This window comes from Triticum aestivum, chromosome 7A (genome assembly GCF_018294505.1).
Source record: "Triticum aestivum cultivar Chinese Spring chromosome 7A, IWGSC CS RefSeq v2.1, whole genome shotgun sequence".
Taxonomy (NCBI): domain Eukaryota; kingdom Viridiplantae; phylum Streptophyta; class Magnoliopsida; order Poales; family Poaceae; genus Triticum; species Triticum aestivum.
Window position 1 is genome coordinate 605200126 of NC_057812.1, and position 13280 is coordinate 605213405.

Consider the following 13280-nt stretch of genomic DNA (forward strand, 5'->3'; position numbering starts at 1 on the left):
ACCGTGTTTTTCTTAAGCACCGGTGCTTATATCTGTGCCAGGGGTGCTTAATTAAGCATCTGCTCTCTACAGATAAGCACCGGCTTGCATTGTACATGGTCTTGCTTGTTCTTTACACTGGAAACTGAAGAAGCACAAGAGGACAAAATAATGATGATCTTAACTTGCATTTCTCAAGTAAGTATATCTTGTTCAACCTCCCTGTCCAAATATAGGTCAGCTTTTGAATAAAAAATTAGATGGACTCTACCCCTTAAATCTTGTCCTTTTCTGACATCATCTGATATATGGGGATATATAGTGTCTATCCTTTGCCCTTGGTGAAGGTCTCACGCCAAAAGAAGGTATTAGATCCATCACAAACACTGGTAGACTTCTTTTCCTCCCCATAGGGTCTCACTGACCTGATGGAAAATCTTTCAGTTTTAGTTCTTGATCAGGATCTGGTTTCCCTGTGGACCATCTCCAATACGCTTGCTAGATTCAACTTCAAAGGTGCGCATTTCAATTCCCAAGCATGGGGCTACTATAAAAGGCACGATTTGATGTCTGTTGGTGTCCACATAGGCACATCTGATCAAATTTTGGATATTTCATATTTCTGCTGTTCAGTGGGAGACTGGGAGGTTTGGGTTTACGGCTGTTTGGCGGGAATTTTGGTTGTACGGCTGTTTGGCGGGAAGTTTGGGTGTACGGCTGCTCGGTGTGAAGTTTGGGTGTATGGTCGTCCGGTGGGAATATTTATACGTTCTATCCATCATGATCTGGACCAATTAACGGTTGGATGGCTTGCGTGTGGAGATATAGAACGCTTCTCATGATATGAAGCTTGGCGAGCTATGGCCCCACATGGATGTGAACCTGTCCTTAGTATCATGTGTAGATCGTACAACCATCATATATGTGGAGCATTTCTGTAGATATATGACATTTTTTAACAGAAAGGAAACAGATGCAGTTCCATATAGGATATAGTGTTACTGCATCACCCTTCCAAAGGACCATTAGATTATACAGCATATGTGTGTAATATATTGCGTGAACTTCACAGTTTAAACAGAGGTAGCATATGTAGTTCGTAATGGGATATACGTTGCTAGTTACTTGGGCAGCCCTTCCAAGTGCTATTAGATTGCAGAAAGTGTTGGATTATGTGGTCAAATGGGAAAAACACATACCAAGTAGCTATATTAGTTTAGAAGATACTCACTTGTTGCAATGGTACGTGCAGGTTGGGATATTAATATAACTATATTTGAACATGATAACACGGTGTTTACTCTCCAAAGTTTTGAGTCTAACTTGTACTGTTTTGTAGTTCTTCCCTTCCAAACAGGGGAAGAGGCCCTAGATTCCCTTAAAAGGGGGGTTGCTAAGGATGAGGAGCTTGATTTGATAGTAGCGGAAGTTCATCCTGGCAATACAGAGGTGGGCACCTTGCGGCTGTTTCACCACATCCTGAGTGAACTTGAAGTGCCTCTCATCAGTAAGCATTTGTATTCAGAGCTGTATTGTTTTAAGAAAAAATTTCTTCCATCCCAAACTCATTAATCTAGGAGTGTTGTTTTTTGGCTGCAGCTATGTGTGCCTATGATGAGGCAGTCTCTGCACGCATGACCCTTGGAACATGCTTCAATGTGGTTAAGCCGTTGGATACTGAAACCGTCAATTTTCTGAGGATGAGAGCGCTGCAACACAGGTCTATCAAAAATCACAGGTCTGTGACTGAGGATGAAGAACAAGATGCGTTAAACGCGAATGTCTATCCATATAATCTGGGTCGGTTCATATGGAGCAGTGAACTCCATGAAAAGTTCTTGCAGGCTGTTGAAGTGCTTGGGGCGTGTAAGGCTATCTGCACTTAGCATAAATTAGTCATTTGTTATGTTTAACAGCTGAAAAGGCATGACCTTTGAGTGTATGTTTTCTTTTTGGCTAGAGCTGCTATGGCTAGAAAAATTCACCAGTACATGAATGCAAAGGATTTGAATTTGACCATACAGCACGTCGCAAGCCATCTCCAGGTGGGTGATCGATTTAGTTTATCTGCAACTGCAGTATTGCCAGTACATCAATAGGCAGTATGTGCGTTTTTGCTAAATTTGATTTGCTTAATAGGCGATCATAAGTAGTAGAAGCTGACATCAATAGGCATTTGCATATGCTAGTAAGTTTAAACTGATTGAACGTTTGGCATTTTAGCCTTATATATTTTTCTTTCATCCTATGCACTTTCCCGAATGGAATTTTTTGTTTTTACCACTAATTAAGATGATATTGTCATTGTGCTATAGCCTTGAAGTTCGATGGCATGGCCACTGCTCTGTCTAGTCCTTGGTTCCCACCACTACAGCTGACAATCCCCCTTCCGTAGCCATTGGCCATTGATTGCCACTGCCAACCTGATCCACCATGCATGAATATTTGGTTAAGATGGAAGCTACTACATACTTGCCATCTCTACACATGTATATGATTAACCAACAGAGTGGTTGCGGCATTGCCTAAACTAATCTAGCAGAACCAGCTAATTGCAAGAAATCTGCTCACGGTGGTCATCATTACACGATTCCCGAAGTTGCAGCTGCATGCCACCGCTCGGACATCACCTTTGTCACTGTTTTGTACCCTGGCACGTTATGTACGAGCAGCTAGTGCTGCTCGAACAAAGTCACGGTCTCCGAATCTGTCCCGGATTCGGATTTCTGATTTAGCAAGATTTTGAGGGACACGGTAACTAACGCATGGAGGCTGGCATGGATGCTGAGTGACCAAAGAAATTGTTGTTACGTGCAGATGAGTCCTTTTACCAACTACAGTGAATGGGCCGAAGGGAAAAAGGTAAAAGAGAAACAATTAAACAAAACCCTACTGGAATAGCAACAACCACATAATAGTCATTTTTTTATGATTGGTTTGATCTTAGTGCCAAAATGAAACATTTCCCTCTGCTATTTATTTTGTGTAAATATACATTCTGTATTGTTCAATCAATTGGGTAATTTTCTGTGGCAACAGTGTCTGAGTTCACAATTTTTTTAAAAAAGCTATGTGCACACTGTTGAAGAAACAAATAGGAAGAGAACTTTATTGAATGTTTGACCTTTTAATTCATACCCCAGTAAAAGCTCACACAGTTACAGGCAAGCTTGCATGCTCAATACAAGGGTCAATATTCCATTTTAACAGGACAAACTTGGAAGGAAAGAATGTTTACACTCTGATACTCTACCGGGTGTCCTTTGTTATTTCTTAATTTTCCAGAAGAAACACATGTACATGGATGTCTCATACCTGCATCAGTAATCACTATACTCTGTCTCTGCATGCCACGGAGATTAAGTTTTGTCCTAATTCGTACATAATCAGACTATCCAAAGCATTATTGTAACCCAGTTTACCAAATCGATGGATTAATAATTGTTATCACTTTTCAGGGAATTTGTGAACAATGTACCACTTTATCTGTTAAATTGGGGGTGTATTGACGTGACTTTGGTCTAACCTTAGGCTGGTGCTAGCAGTAGGGTTTTGGCTTCTTTGTGGCCTCGTTGCTAGTGTTTGTTTGTACTCTTCGTGCTTTCTTGGCATTCTCCTTCTAATACAAAATGAAACACATCCCGGGCGCGTGTTTGAGAAAAAAAACTTGCATACTCGACAAGTTTCAGGTTCATCTATTTCAGCGTTGTTATGCTAAAGTGCTATTTAAAATGTCCTCATTACTCTCACTTTCTATATTGTGATGGGTGGTCCTTGTCTTGAATTTTCTGTTCTGTATTGTGATGCAGAAACACCGGCTGCGAGTGCAGAGGCAGAGGTTATCACACGATGAAGAGGGCTCTCAACATTATGCCAGCATGAAGGAATTATCTGAGATGATTTCATCGGCGTACAAGGCAGCCAGTACTAAACCCAATAATCATCCGGCAACAACCCAGACGCAGTTCACACATGGGGTTGCCTCTGCTATCTGGGACAAGTACCCTGGGATGGTGTGGCCACATGTGGAGGGAAGTTCAGCTGCCTCTGCTATGTGGTACAATTACCCCGGAAAGCCGTGGAGACAAGTGGGGAAGAGTTCGGCCGGTGCACGAGTTTCTCAGACTAATGCACGCCCACCTCCAGTTCTGATACATGGTACCAAGTCCATCTGGGATAGGTACGAGGAGAGCCTGCAGTACTATAATGAGAGCCTGTCACACAAACGCGAGGTGTTGCCTGTAAAGAGCAAAGCGCTTGCTGGATATGGACGCAAGATTTTCATCAACCTGGAGAGAGAGGAGACCAGTCGTACTGAAGCATCAGGCAAGATTGTCATCAACCTGGAGAGCCATGACACGCAGAAAGACACCACGGACGACGTGCACGCCGCTGTTACACCGCAGGAAGACGCAATGGACGAGGTGCACGCCGCAGTTACTCTGCAGAAGGACACCATGAACGAGGTGCATGCTGCAGTTACTCTGCAGGAAGACAACTACCAACCCGCTGCAGAGAATGTGCAGTCTGAGCCTTTCAGTGATTGGGAAGAGGTGGAGAAATTCTGGATGAACCAGATGGGAGGACAGGGGCAAGAGGAGCAAGTCCTTGAACCAATGGATCTGCTCCAGATAGACGGCATTGACCCAGAGGAACTGCTCCAGGAAGACGAAACCTGGAACCAGGCGCTTCAGCCAGCAAACCCGGTGAATGTCGTGGACAACGTACCCATGGCTGAAGAACCGGCCGCTGGAAACGCCCCGGCGTAAGCATGCCGTTGCCTGCCTGAAGAGGGGCAACTGAAGAACTGCTTTTATCTTAATAATAATAATAAGTCTGGTGAACAGTATAAGCAATAAGGGTTCCTGGGGAGAAATCCTCGGGAGATATACGGGAGAGTTGCTGATGCTCGGACATGTTTCCAGTGCTCTGTGCCATTTGGTTAAACCCATTTGTTAATCGGCCGTGTTATGACATTTATCAGTTTCCAGACTTGTACATATTATATCTTCCTCTGTGATGCATTATGACCTGATAATTTCGTATGTTTGTCAGTTCTATCTAGGCAGTTTTTGTTCTTCGGACGAAGGAGCACCAGGCTCCCAAGTTCATCAGTAGCTCTCTCTCCGGTTTTCAGGATTCCCCGGTTTTCAGGATTCCTTTTGCCAGGCTTCTTTGATTCAACCCAATTTCGCAGGATTTATTTTGGAGGATTTGAGTCCTTAGAAAAAAAACATGTGTAGTTTGATTGATTTCATTGCGTGATTTGAATTCATAGAAAAAATCCATAAGGATTTATTTGCACTCTATTTGGAGGAAAATGGTTATCCACTGGTACAATTCTTCTATTTTCCCTAGTTTTGAAACACTCATTGGTATTGAAGTTTTTACATCATATAAGATGAAATGGAATCCTTATGATTTTTTTCTTTGTTTGCTTTAATTTATATGTCAGAATTAGTTTTGAAGTTTTCTCAAAGCATCCCTTTACATTAGGGGCTTCTTTGATTCATCCGATTTCCATAGGATTTTTTTTGGAGGATTTGAATCTTAAGACAAATTTCCTGTCTAGTTAGTTTGATTTGCATTGCAGGATTTAGACTCATTGTAAAATTTCATAAGGATTTCTGTGCACACTATTTTGTAGGAAATATTTGATCGACTGACACAATGGTTCTATTTCTTCTTGTGGTTTTCACTGACCCGTTGGTAGTGAACTTTCTAGATCCCATAAGATTTATGAATACGCGATGTTCTTCCTAAAAAAAGTGTGATGTTCCCTTCATGTGTTTTTCATGTTCCTGAATTTTAGAAATAATGTAAATTTTGTGCAACTTTGTATCAGATCCAATCGGTGTACCAAATTATCTTACATTTTTTTCTTTATTTGTTCGTTGTTGCTTATATTTTGTAATATTCTATATATATTAGAGGACTTTGCTGATGGAAAGTGTTAAGCATGCATTTGAAAATGTTAAACGTGTATAGAAAATTGTTAATCATGTGTACAGAAAATGTGTATGACATTTAAAAATGTCGCGTGTTTAAAAAAATGTAGGTCACATGTTAAAATTAATTTTAAAATGTAAAAAAATGATGTAACTCATAAACAAATGCTTCATACTTTCACAAAACTGTAAATTACATTTTAGAAAATGTTCGCGAGTTTGAAAATTTTGTTTGTGACATTTTAAAAAAATTGTATACAATGAAAATATGTTTGCGTAATATATATCTTTTATATAATTTAGAAAATGTACGTGACTTTAAAGAAAAAATCCTGTGATTAACAAAAATGTTTGTGACATTTAAAATTGTTTATACAAGTAAAAAAAAATCATATAGGTTAAAAAAGGTTTATTTCCATTTAAAACATTTGTGACATTTTAAAGAAATGTTCACGTGTTTTCAAAAATGCCTGTGAAATCTTAAATGTAAAAAATGTTCACATAGTTAGAAATTGTTTACTGCAATTGAAAAAATTACAATGTGTATTTGGAGAATGTTACCGTGAATTCAAAAAAGTGTTCAAAACATGTATTTTTCAAAAATGCATCATGTATTTGAAAAATGTCCAACGTGTATCTAAACAGTATTTCACATGTGCGCTAAAAATGAACATTTGTGTACAAAGAAAAAGTAGACATGTGTTAAAAAAGGAAAATCGACAAAAACCATCAAAGAAAGCAAACAAAACCAAAAAAAGAAACAATGAAAGCCAAAGTATGATGAAGAAATAAAAAAACCTGAAGAAAACCAAAATATTACACATAAGAAAGAAAAAACAAAGAAAACAGACAAAAAACAAAGAAAATCAAAGTATAACGAAGTAGAAAAAGAAAAGCAAATGAAAAACAAAGAAAACCAAAGTACAATGAAGAAAATTAATAAAAACCAATGAAAAACAAAGAAAAGTAATAAAAGATACGGAAAAAGAAAAAAATAGTAGAGCGAACCAACACAGCAACAACAAAGGCAGTGACGCTAATGAGTCGACCCAATTCGATCGCCCATAGGCGATATCTAATAGAAATCCATACGAGAGGGACATTGCTCGTGTGGCATTGAGGGGAGTAGGGGCACTATGGTAGGGGAACATGCTACAGAACAAAAACAATTATGCTACACGATCACACCTAGGAACACTATGAAGATGGCGGTAACGATCAAACTCACCGACGAGCAGAGTAGCTCGGTGTAGTGTGACGATTCCCATCATTTTTCACAACTAGGTTACACCTCCCATCCACGAGAATGTTCTCCAAGATGAGAGTCGAAGTAGACGACCCCTCCAAAGTATCCACGCATTCTGAAGTAGTAGATCGACAGAGCTTCGACGTCCAGGAAGAAGAACTGCGAGAAAACTAGGAGAGAGAGAGAGAGAGAGAGAGCCTAGCTGCACTTCTCGTCTAATTAGGAGTATTATTCTCTTAGACCAATTAGATAGATATTAGAGCCCATCCAATTAGGAGCCTAAAACACTTAGGACAATTAGTTCAGAAGAGCATGGAGCTATGGGGGAGAGATCCTCTTTGGATTGGTGCGTCTCTAGCGAGAGCCCTACACACACACACACACACACACACACACACACACACACACATATATATATATATATATATATATATAGAGAGAGAGAGAGAGAGGGGCGCCCCATGTAGGAGGAATCCTCCTCTCCTTCCACTTGGTGGAAGGAGGGAAGGATTCCTTTTCCTTCGTTGCCCAATTCGGCCTAGACCTGCCTTAGGGAGGGTCGTGGGCCATGTGGGGCCCACTAGGGGTGGTCATCTCATGATGGTCCTTCACAATTTTATTTCACAAATAAAATCCCAAATATTCTGGATGTCTCTCATACGTGTGCAACATATCTATAATTTACGAATTATTCATGTCATGTTCACAAATGATATTAGATAGTTTTGGTGCACTTTTATAGTATCTCGGACAAGTACACCGACATGGCGTGGCCACATGTGGAGGGAAGTTCAGTTGCCTCTGCTATGTGGTACAATTACCCCAGAAAGTCGTGGAGACAAGTGGGAAAGAGTTCAACTGGTGCACGAGTTTCTTAGACTAATGCACGCCCACCTCCAGTTCTGATACATGGTACCAAGTCCATCTGGGATAGATACGAGGAGTGCCTGTAGTACTATAATGATAGCCTCTCATACAAACACAAGGTGCTGCCAGTAAAGAGCAAAGCACTTGATGGATATGGACACGAGATTTTCATCAACCTGGAGAGAGAGGAGACCAGTCATACTGAAGCATCAGGCAAGATTGTCATCAACCTAGAGAGCAATGACATGTAGAAAGACACCACGGACAACGTGCACGCCACAGGTACACCGCGGGAAGACACAATGAACGAGGTGCACACCGCAGTTACTCTGCAGAAAGACACTGTGAAAGAGGTGCACGCCGCAGTTACTCTACAGAAAGGCAACTACCAACCCGATGTAGAGAATGTGCAGTCTGAGCCTTTCAGTGATTGGGAAGAGGTGGAGAAATTCAGGATGAACCAGATGGGAGGACATGGGAGGACAGGGTCAGGAGTAGCAAGGTCTTGAACCAGTGGATCTGCTCCAGATAGATGGCATTGACCCAAAGGAATTGCTCCAGGAAGATGAAGCCTGGAACCAAGCGCTTCAGCCGGCAAACCCGGCCAACGTCGTCAACAATGCACCCATGCCTGAATAACCGGCCGCTGGAGACGCCACGGCGTACGATCCTGCAAACCAGTCTAGCGTCACCGACAATGTGCTAAGGGTCTGGAGCCCCCAGTTTGTGGGCAACGATTACGACATGCCGTTGCCTGCCTGAAGAGGGGCAACTGAAGAACTACTTTTATCTTAATAATAATAATAAGGCTGGTGAACAGTATAATCAATAAGGGTTCTTGGGGAGAAATCCCCGGGAGATATATGGGAGAGCTGCTGATGCTCGGGCATGTTTTCTAGTGCTCTGTGGCATTTGGTTAAACCCATTCTTAAATCGGTCATGTTATGACATATATCAGTTTCCAGACTTTTACAGATTATATCTTCCTCTATGATGCATTCTGACCTGATAATTTCGTATGTTTGTCAGTTCTATCTAGTCTAGGTTTTTGTTCTTCCAACGAAGGAGCACTAGGCTCCCAAGTTCATCGCTAGTTTTCTCTCTCTTCAAAAGAAAGATTAACACTTTGGTTTTCAGGATTGCTTTTGCCAGGCTTCTTTGATTCAACCCAATTTCGCGGGATTTATTTTGGAGAATTTGAGTCCTTAGAAAAAAAACATGTGTAGTTTGCTTGATTTTCATTGCATGATTTGAATTCATAGTTCCATAAGGTTTTATTTGCACCCTATTTGGAGGAAAATGTTCATCCACCTGTAGAATTCTTCTATTTTCCCGTGTTCTCAAACACTCATTGGTACTGAAGTTTTTACAACTTATAAGATGAATTGTAATCCTTACGATTTTTTCCTTTCTTTGCTTTAATTTACATGTCAGAATTAGTTTTGGAGTTTTCTCAAAGGATCCATTTACACTAGGCGCTTCCTTGATTCATCCGATTTTTGTAGGATTTTTTGGGTGGATTTGAATCTTAAGACAAATTTCCTGTCTAGTTAGTTTGATTTGCATTGCAGGATTTGGACACATTGTAAAATTTCATAAGTATTTCTGTGCATACTATTTTGTTGGAAAATTTTGATCGACTGACACAATGGTTCTATTTCTTCCTGTGGTTTTCACTGACCAATTGGTAGTGAATTCCTAGATCCAATAAGAATTAGGAATATGCGATGTTCTTCCTAAAAAAAAGTGTGATGTTCTCTTCATGTGTTTTTCATGTTCCTATATTTTAGAAATAATGTAAATCTTGTGCAACTTTGTATCATATCCAAAAGGTGTACCAATTATCTTACAGTTTTTTTCTTTATTTGTTCGTTGCTACTTATATTTTGCAATTTTCTAAATATTTATATTAAAGGACTTTGCTAATAGAAAGTGTTAATCATGCATTTGAGAATGGTAAATGTGTATAGAAAATTGTTAATCATGTGTACAGAAAATGTGTGTGACATTTAAAAATGTCACATGTTTTTAAAAATGTATGTCACAATTTTAAATTAATTTAAAATATAAAAAATGATGTAACACATAAACAAATGCTTCACACATTCATAAAACTTTAAATTACATTTCAGAAAATTTTCATGAGTTTGAAAATTTTGTTTGTGACATTTTCAAAAAAAAATTGTATACAATGAAAATATGTTTGCGTAATATATATCTTTTATATAATTTAGAAAATCTACGTGACTTTAAAGAAAAATTCCCGTGATTAAGAAATGTTTGTGGCATTTAAAATTGTTTATACAAGCACACAAATGTTCATGTAGGTTAAAAAAGCTTTATTTCCATTTAAAACGTGTGTGACATTTTTAAAGAAATGTTCACGTGTTTCCAAAAATTCGTGTCAAATTTTAAATGTAAAAAATGTCCATGTAGTTAGAAAATTGTTTACAGCAATTAAAAGAATTACAACGTGTATTGGGAAAATGTTACCGTGTATTCAAAAAAGTGTTCAACACATGTATTTTTTAAAAATGCATCATGTATTTGAAAAATGTCCAACATGTATCTAAACAGTATTTCACATGTGCGCTAAAAATGAACATTGTGTACCAAGAAAAAAAGTAGACATGTGTTAAAAAAAGAAAATTGATAAAAACCGTCAAAAAACCAAAAGCCAAAAAACCCAAGAAGAAACAATGAAAGCCAAAGTATGACGAAGAAAGAAAAAAAATTCAAAGAAAACCAAAACAAAAAAAAAGAAAAAAGCAAAGAAAACAGACAAAAACCAAGGAAAACCGATGATAAAACAAAGAAAAACCAAAGTATAACGAAGCAGAAAAAGAAAAGCTGAGGAAAAACAAATGAAACCAAAGTACAATGGAGAAAATTAATAAAAACCAAAGAAAACCGATAAAAAAGAAAAATAAAAAAAGATACAGAAACAGAAAAAAAATATAGTAGAGCGAACCAACACAACAACAACAAAGGCATCAATGCTAATGAGTCGAGCTAATTCGATCGCCCATAGGCGATATCTAATAGGAATCCATACAAGAGGGACATTGCCCGTGTGGATATGGGCACAAGATTTTCCTCAACCTGGAGTGAGAGGAGACCAGTCGTACTGAAGCATCAGGCAAGATTGTCATCAACCTGGAGAGCGATGACATGCAGAAAGACACCACGAACAACGTGCACGTTGCAGTTACACCGCGGGAAGACACAATGGGCGAGGTGCATGCCGCAGTTACTTTGTAGAAAGACACCACAAACGAGGTGCACGCCGCAGTTACTCTGCAGAAAGACAACTACGAACCCACTGTAGAGAATTTGCAATTTGAGCCTTTTAGTAACTGGGAATAGGTGGAGAAATTCTGGATGAACCAGATGGGAGAACAGGGGCAGGAGTAGCAAGGCCTTGAACCAGTGGATCTGCTCTAGATAGATGGCATTGACCCAAAGGAATTGCTCTAGGAAGACGAAGTCTGGAACCAAGCGCTTCAGCCGGCAAACCAGGCAAACGTCATCGACAACACACCCATGGCTGAATAACCGGCTGTTGGAGACGCCATGACGTACGATCCTGCGAACCAGTCCAGCGTCACCGGCAACGTGCTAAGGGTCTGGAGCCCCCAGTTTCCGCGTGACGATTACAACATGCCGTCACCTGTCTGAAGAGGGGCAACTAAAGAATTGCTTTTATCTTAATGATAATAATAATAATAATAATAATAATAATAATAATAATAATAATAATAATAATAATAATAAGGTTGTTGAATAGTATAAGCAATAAGGGTTCATGGGGAGAAATCGCCGGGAGATATATGGGAGAGCTGCTGATGCTCGGACATGTTTCTAGTATTCTATGGCAAACCCATTCTTAAATCGTTCATGTTATGATATATATTAGTTTCCAGACTTCTACATTTTTTATCTTCCTCTGTGATGCACTATGACCTGATAATTCCATATGTTTGTTAGTTCTATCTAGTCTAGGGTTTTTGTTCTTCAAACGAAGGAGCACTAGGCTCTCAAGTTCATCACTAGTTCTTTCTCTCTTCAAAAGAAAGATTAATACTTCGGTTTTCAGGATTGCTTTTGCCAGGCTTCTTTGATTCAACCCAATTTCGTGGGATTTATTTTGGCGAATTTGAGTCCTTAGAAAAAAAACATGTGTAGTTTGCTTGATTTTCATTGCGTGATTTGAATTCATAGAAAATTTCCATAAGGATTTATTTGCACTCTATATGGAGGAAAATGTTCTTCCACCTGTACAATTCTTTTATTTTCCCGAGTTTTCAAATACTCATTGGTACTGAAGTTTTTACATCTTATAAGATGAATTGGAATCCTTATGATTTTTTCTTTGTTTGCTTTAATTTATATGTCAGAATTAGTTTTGGGGTTTTCTCAAAGGATCCATTTACACCAGGGGCTTCTTTGATTCATCCGATTTTAGTAGGATTTTTTGGGAGTATTTGAATCTTAAGACAAATTTCCTGTCTAGTTAGTTTGATTTGCATTGCAGGATTTGGACTCATTGTAAAATTTCATAAGGATTTTTGTGCACACTATTTTGTAGGAAAAATTTGATCGACTGACACAATGGTTCTATTTCTTCCTGTGGTTTTCACTGACCCATTGGTAGCGAACTTTCTAGATCCCATAAGATTTATGAATACGCGATGTTCTTCCGAAAAAAAGTGTGATGTTCCCTTCATGTGTCTTTCATGTTCCTGTATTTTAGAAATAATGTAAGTCTTGTGCAATTTTGTATCAGATCCAAACGGTGTACCAATTATCTTACAGTTTTTTTTCTTTATTTGTTCGTTGCTGCTTATATTTTGTAATATTCTAAATATATATATTGAAGGACTTTGCTAATGGAAAGTGTTAATCATGCATTTGAGAATGGTAAATGTGTATAGAAAATTGTTAATCATGTGTACAGAAAATGTGTGTGGGATTTAAAAATGTCACGTGTTTTAAAAAATGTATGTTACAATGTAAAATTAATTTAAAATGTTAAAAAATGATGTAACTCATAAACAAATGCTTCTTACATTCATAAAACTGTAAATGACATTTTAGAAAATGTTCACAAGTTTGAAAATTTTGTTGTGACATTTTCAAAAAAAATTGTATACAATGAAAATATGTTTACGTAATATATATCTTTTATATAATTTAGAAAATGTACATGACTTTAAAGAAAAAATCCCATGATTAAGAAA

The 13280-nt window shown here is 38.5% G+C and overlaps 1 protein-coding gene across 1 annotated transcript; it reads left to right on the plus strand.

Annotated features, from left to right (window-relative positions):
• The first annotated feature begins 849 nt into the window (after positions 1–849).
• On the plus strand, positions 850–8679 carry LOC123149850 (uncharacterized). The gene is made up of 6 exons (XM_044569608.1): positions 850–916; positions 1319–1486; positions 1579–1845; positions 1942–2024; positions 3789–4583; positions 8539–8679. Exons 1-6 carry the CDS (start codon positions 850–852, stop codon positions 8677–8679), a joined length of 1521 nt encoding a protein of 506 aa, XP_044425543.1.
• Positions 8680–13280: the final 4601 nt, after the last annotated feature.

What these genes read in the sequence shown, in the direction of transcription:
- LOC123149850 (XM_044569608.1), top strand. Translation starts at nt 850, where the DNA reads ATGGATGTGAACCTGTCCTTAGTATCATGTGTAGATCGTACAACCATC. An exon ending in TGTTGAAGTGCTTGGGGCGT is followed by an intron (nt 1,846 to 1,941) that starts GTAAGGCTATCT and finishes TTTTGGCTAGAG; the next exon opens with CTGCTATGGCTAGAAAAATT. An exon ending in ACGTCGCAAGCCATCTCCAG is followed by an intron (nt 2,025 to 3,788) that starts GTGGGTGATCGA and finishes ATTGTGATGCAG; the next exon opens with AAACACCGGCTGCGAGTGCA.